This window comes from Phytophthora cinnamomi (genome assembly GCF_018691715.1).
Source record: "Phytophthora cinnamomi strain GKB4 chromosome Unknown Contig49, whole genome shotgun sequence".
NCBI lineage: Eukaryota > Oomycota > Peronosporomycetes > Peronosporales > Peronosporaceae > Phytophthora > Phytophthora cinnamomi.
In genome coordinates this window covers 859809-865808 of record NW_027150982.1, presented here as the reverse complement: position 1 = coordinate 865808, position 6000 = coordinate 859809, and the positions used below count along the sequence as shown (strand labels likewise).

Below are 6000 nucleotides of genomic sequence, written 5' to 3'. Positions count from 1 at the left end.
TGTCGCCAATGCTACATGTACCACAATGTTCCCCAATCCTGCTCCAATATCCAAGAATACATCTCGTTCATCAATAGGGTCTATCTCCCGTAGCTCATCGAGTAGTTTGGTGATGCCCTGCGGCAATATATCACCGACATTGCGATGCGGGGTATTACAACCCCTTGTCACCGCAACACGAGGAACGTTCTCAAAAATGGCATGCACGATCGTCTCGACACTTGCGCTGTCTCCGGCTGCATCCTGGCCACTCATAAAGGCGTCATTAGGGCTTCTAGCAGCGAGACTTGTAAAAAGTGTCGTAAACGATTTCTCGACGCCAACACGGAGGTGTTTCCTATCTGATAGGGGGGCCACACGTTTCTCCATCTCTCTGATCAAAGCGACAAGGGAATTCAGCGTCGAAACACTTTTTACGAGACTTTTTACGCTAATGTATTGGACGTTTTACGACCCATTTGATAATCTTCCCTGAATGACGTTGATATACGAGTAGCCTAAAGTTTAGACTTTAAACCATCGCAGGCAACTCTTTCGATGCGAAAGTGGTTGAGCCAGCTTCCGGGTGAATCACGTGTGGATTGCTGGTTCATGAGCAGCGGGTCTGTATATTTATTAGGCAGCCGTGGTGCTCCTCCACGCAGGAGACACCGGCTCGGTGGCGTTCGTACGGTCTACAAAAGACGGCTTAACAGGGCAGGGTGAAGTGGCAGGCACCTCGCAACCAGCAGGGAGGCAAGTAATTCACTCCCCGACTAGACGATCGCCGGCCACCTCCTGCGCCTGCATCATCGTCGGAAGAAGTGAAAAGGAAGGCAATTGCCTCTTGTTGTCGTCGCAATTTACATGATCGAGCACGGCGCGCAGCAGGGCGCCTCGGCTGGGTTCTCTTCGTCCTGTGGCTTTCCTGCAGCAGTCGTCGCCACCGTCGACCGCGTGACCTGTTGGTTGGTGTTCACCATCGGGTACTTTGCTCCGGCTGCAACCGTGCTGGCGTTCGGGACCACCGGGTTGGGAGCGTCTGCGTGGGAGAACGACGAGCGCGCGATCAAGTTGGCGTTGGGCACGACAGGATTCGGGGCGTCGGCGTGCGACAGAGAGAGCCGCGCGATTGCGTTGGCGTTGGGCACCACGGGGTTCTGCGTCTCGACGTAGGACAAGGAAAGGGACGAGCGCCGACTGCCCGAGTCGGAGGACGTGCCTCGGGGGCGCCGGCCGCCATACTCGCTGGAGGACGCGTCGCTCTCGGCGTCCATGTGCTCGCTGCGCAGGCTGAAGACCTCGGAGGGCGTGCCCTCGGGCCGGTGCTGCCGCGCCTGCAGTCCCTGCACCCACCGCGCGGCGTCATCCTGGCTGTCGGCCTTGAGCAGGTACGACTGCTCGCCGATGGCGATGGAGAACTCGAGCTTGTCGCCGTCCACGGGGTTGAAGTCGATGGTCTGCGTGCGCCACAAGTCGATGCAGGCCAGCAGCTTCTCGCTCTCCCGGTTCTGCGCAACGGTAGCGACGAGTCAGACGAATTGCATGCAGTGCGTTCTACCTGCTCCTTGTCAGCGAGCGCTCTACCTTGTAGTATGTGAGGTAGTGCGTGGTGGCTTCAAAGTATCGGCGCTGCCAACGCTCGTGGCGGGACTTCTTGCGCAAGTAGCCTTCGGCAGAGCAGCAGCGACCGGCGTGAGACGTCCGTGCACCATTAGGAGCAATGCAGAGGGAGAAGCGTCCTACCTTTCAGCTCCGGGAGATCCATCGCCGCTGCCTGTCACGAGGAAACGGAGCTGCCTCCGAGCGAGCGCGCGCGCGGTGGATAGGATGACAGTGCCTGATATTTTCGACGGGGTTTCACTATGGCTGGTTTGTGTACGCGACACACCAAATTGTAAGTTGAGACCGTGAGGTGGTGCCCAGAGCTTCTTCCATCGATGCGTGGAGGCTTGCCTGATGAATGCACGGCGAGTGAATCCGCGTCCGGATTCTCGTGGGACAGCGAAACTTTTTCTTGTTCTAGTTTGAGAAAACTGGGAAAAGTAGTCGGTGACCCTTGCATGGCTACTTACATGGCTTCATTTTGGACAGGTGGTAATGCATCTCGGTGGGTATCGACCTGGAAAACCTTTTTTTTTAGAGCGAGCTATTGCCTTGCAGTAGGCTGGCGGCGTCCTTGGCAGATGCCAGGCAGTTGTCGAAGTTCGACCCTCGGAAGCTGTCGCCGGCCACGATGATGCGCGGGTTGGCGCTGAGCACCAGGGCAGACAGCGGTTCTTCACCTTCGGCGATGCTCGGGTCGTGGTACGGCACCGTCACCTGCGAAATACTGAGCACCGTCCACAGCATTGCGTTAGTTGACAGCAGCAGATCGGTAGCATGGTGTAGACAGCAGACTTACCGCCACCGGTGCAGACGCGCGTCCTGTTCAACGGGCAACGACGGCAGGATCTCCCGAAGCGCCTTGGTGATGATAGCGAGGATCTCGTCGTTGTGGCGAGTGTCATCCATGAAAGTCGACCCGAAGCTAACCGACGTGTGTACAATCAGCGCTGGGTGCGTCTGGTGCTTCGCCTGCTTCTTGACGTGGTCCCAGCACACAAAGCGGATGACGTCGCTCTCGTCGCCGGGAACGTATCTGGCCGTCCATCCGAGCTGTTCCACCACTGCAGTCGCCTCTTGGTCGAAGACGTAGGCCGCAGCAAACCGCTGCGAGTATGTCACGCCTTCGAGCGATTTCAGAATCTCCGGTGCAACATGGAATGACGAACTCTTCTTGAGAATTGCCAGTACCTGGGAAAAATACACATCGCCAAAGCAAACTTTAGACTGCCATCGGACGGCACGAAAGAAACTCCAAAGCGTTAGCAAGGATCTCACGTTCGGGATGGGACAGGTCAAGACCAACTCGTCCACGATCTCTTCCTGGTCATCGCTCGTGGTCACCCGGATGCGCTTGTCATCCAGCACCTCGAAGCTCTCCAAGTGAGTCGACAGCTTCGTCTCCGTCCCTGAAAACACACAACCAGTAGCACAACAGCCTTTAGCCCCTCACTCCTCAATTCTCCGCCCTACATAGTCCATTCCCGCCCAGCCCACCTTGCAGCAGGTCCTCCACCACGGCGCGGAAGCCCTTGCCGTTGGGGCACACGAGGTGCGTCTTGACAGGTCCTCGGAACGGGTCCATGGCGATCTCGTTCTCCGCGAAGTCAATGAGGCGCCCGCTCCTCGTGAGCTCCTGGCGGAAGTCGTCGTTGCGGTCCGTGCGCGGCGTCCAGTACTGCGCGCCCATGTCCACGTGCACCTCGCGCAGCTTGGGGAACGACCTGTCCAGTCCAAAAGGTGTCAACCATCTCCCCCTCCCCCCAAAGCCAATGCGCGTACCTGGCCATGACTCGCCCACCGAGGATGCTGTTGCGCTCCCAGAGCATCACCTGCGCCGCCCTCGCGGCCTCGCGCAGCAGGCGGGCCAGCGCCGCGCCCGTCAAGCCTCCGCCGACGATGAGCGTCGTCCGCATGGTTGTCAAATGATTGCAGCACTTGACTTGAAGCTGTCGGATACGCTCGTCGCGCACTGGCCCAAAAGGCGAGTCATTTCCTTCAATCACAGAGCGCGCTCTCTATTTATAGCCAACAGACGGAGGGCGCGGGCTAGGCCTCGCCGTCCTGATACAAAACTGGACAGACACGCAGAACTTCACTGTCCGAGGATGGCGGCGCCCCCGAGCGGCCCGAACGCCGAGCCGCCGGCGCTCTCGGCGGCGCTGGCGGCCGACGACATCAACGTGTCCTTCCCGCGGCCGGCCTCCGTCTTCCAGCTGGCGGGCGCGGCGCCGTCGGGCGGCCGCTTCGTGCTGCCCGACGTGGCGCTGCGCAAGGTGGTCAAGCGCCCCATCTTCGAGGTGCCAATGCCTGGTATCACCGCAATGCAATGCAATAGCTGACTGACTGACGGACTGTGCCGTTGCGTCACGATCGCAGAACTTCGACGACTCGGCGTACAACGTGAAGCCGCCCACGCAGATGCTGCGCTTCATCGACGCGCTGCGCTACCACAAGCCCACGCCCGAGGAGAGCGCGGCGCTCAACCTCAGCAGCGCCACGGAGCGCATCTACCTGCACGTGCTGAACGACGTAAGCCACCGAGCTGCCAATTGGCGAAGAAAGAGAGAGATCTGATGGTTTGCTGCTGCTGTGGCAGATTCTGATGATGTGCGGGGCGCGCAAGGGCGCGCGCTTCAGCTCGCTGGACGTGAACCGGCTGAGGATCATCGCGGACGGACTGGAAGCGAGGTACCGGGCTGTGGACGAGACCTTCCGCGCGCTGCCGACGGAGGTGATGCGATACCGCTTCCCCGGCGTGAAGAAACTGGAGGACGATCCGTCGCACTTCGAGTTCCTCTCCAATCGCCGCAGGAACAGCTTGGTGGGGATGGAGTCGCTGGACTCGGAGACACAGGTGAGGCGGCAGGCCTTCCACTTCCAGTGGCTGGCGCGGCAGTATGTGGTGACATTCGCTCAGTTGAAGACGGCGATGCTCGAAATCTGCGAGCGCGTCCAGAAGGACATGGCTGAAGCGGGAGCCATGTCTGCGCCGACGCTTGCTGACATCAACGATGCAGGTTTGTCGCCGGAGGCTCTACTATTTTTTTATTGTTGTTTTCTGGACGGTCGACTCACCGGGGTGTGGACTTGGTCGTGCCTCGCGTGCCTCCGACGGCGTGGTTTGTGCCATTTTGCTGCGCAGTAGAAGCAGAGTTTGAGGCGAAGACGCACCGGCCGTTCCCGACGTTCCTCTTCGTGCTTATCCAGAAGTACCATCGCGAGCGACGCAACAAAAGCACGGCGTGGACCACCGACTCAGATCAGCCGCCCGTAGACTCCATCGGGCAGTTCGCCCTCTATTTATCCAGCGTGTTGCTCCAGCCCGCACCCATGACAGCGGCAGAGCTGCACAGTGTCCAAGTGCTGCTTCAAGTTGTGTAAGTGCTGCTCTATGTCTGGAAATTGTACCTACACAGCTGATCTGACATTTTTTGAGCCGTATTTTGTTGTTGTTTCGCTCCGCAGGAAAGCGCAGTTTCGGGTAGACTACCATTCGATGGTGCTCGTCGTGACCAGGGTAGTACAAGCAGACGGCCAAGTGATCGTGAATACGTCGTCGCCTTCATCATGTTTAGATAGCGGAGCGAACGGCGTCGAGCGGCCGTCACGATATCCTCGACGCGACGGCGATGTGCGCGTGCTGACCCACGAGGTGCTGGGGGCTCTGCTTTTTGCCTTTTTGACGACCGTCCGCGAGCTGCGACTGGTACCGCGCGAGAAAGAGCTTCTAAGCCGCGGGAAGAAGAAAGTGACGGCAGCGCCCGTGGCGCATCAATAAGATAGAGGAGACTCCCGTGGTCTCGTGGATAGGAATGCAACCCCCATGCCAATAGTTGAGTCCGATCCTCTCTCTGCTCCGTAGTAGGTAGGGATCATGTAAAGGGCGCGATCGGTCATCCGCCGCGAGTGTAATGGCTGCGGTTCCCCACAGCATCGCAGGCAATGCCCATGTACTCGAGCCGCATCGGAGCCCATGGTTCCTCTGTCAGATCCATACACTTCGGTCTACGAAGCGTTCTGCCTTACTGCAGTACGGTACCGGTACTGTTGCGACGCCACAAATTCGTTCGTGTAGCCAAGTTGTGGGCCAGGCTTTGCAGTGACCTTTCTATCGAGTGGCACCCCGGCACCACGACGAACGCGCCAGCGACACGTCCTCGGACCTGTACACGCACTGTAGCGGCGTCGCCGTTGCCTGTTGCAAGAGGTGGATTTGTGTAGATGACCTGGCAGTTGATACCATCCATGGCGGGCATGGCCTCCGTAGGACAAATTTTCCGCCGCCCGTCGTGAGTCCAGGCCCATGACAGGCAGCGGACGCCACTCGCTCGTTACGGTTCAATTAATGTACAGAGGGCGCTTGTGGGCCAAGGAGCCACCGGCTTGAAAGTGGTAATCGAGCGTAATGTGCGC

General features: G+C 58.9%; 3 protein-coding genes across 3 annotated transcripts; 1 reads left to right on the top strand and 2 right to left on the bottom strand.

The window, feature by feature from the left end:
- Positions 1 to 842: 842 nt before the first annotated feature.
- On the bottom strand, positions 843 to 1747 carry IUM83_08251 (uncharacterized protein; the record flags this gene model as incomplete). The annotated part of the gene is made up of 3 exons (XM_067932614.1): positions 843 to 1490; positions 1567 to 1649; positions 1726 to 1747. 3 exons carry the CDS (start codon positions 1745 to 1747, stop codon positions 843 to 845), a joined length of 753 nt encoding a protein of 250 aa, XP_067790136.1.
- Positions 1748 to 2118: 371 nt separating this feature from the next.
- IUM83_08250 (uncharacterized protein) lies at positions 2119 to 3500 on the bottom strand (the record flags this gene model as incomplete). Its single annotated transcript, XM_067932613.1, has 5 exons — positions 2119 to 2311; positions 2384 to 2775; positions 2863 to 2993; positions 3082 to 3308; positions 3367 to 3500. The coding sequence occupies 5 exons, from the start codon at positions 3498 to 3500 to the stop codon at positions 2119 to 2121; spliced, it is 1077 nt and encodes a 358-aa protein (XP_067790137.1).
- A 192-nt stretch (positions 3501 to 3692) lies between these two features.
- IUM83_08249 (uncharacterized protein) lies at positions 3693 to 5365 on the top strand (the record flags this gene model as incomplete). Its single annotated transcript, XM_067932612.1, has 5 exons — positions 3693 to 3884; positions 3964 to 4116; positions 4184 to 4604; positions 4733 to 4964; positions 5053 to 5365. The coding sequence occupies 5 exons, from the start codon at positions 3693 to 3695 to the stop codon at positions 5363 to 5365; spliced, it is 1311 nt and encodes a 436-aa protein (XP_067790006.1).
- Positions 5366 to 6000: the final 635 nt, after the last annotated feature.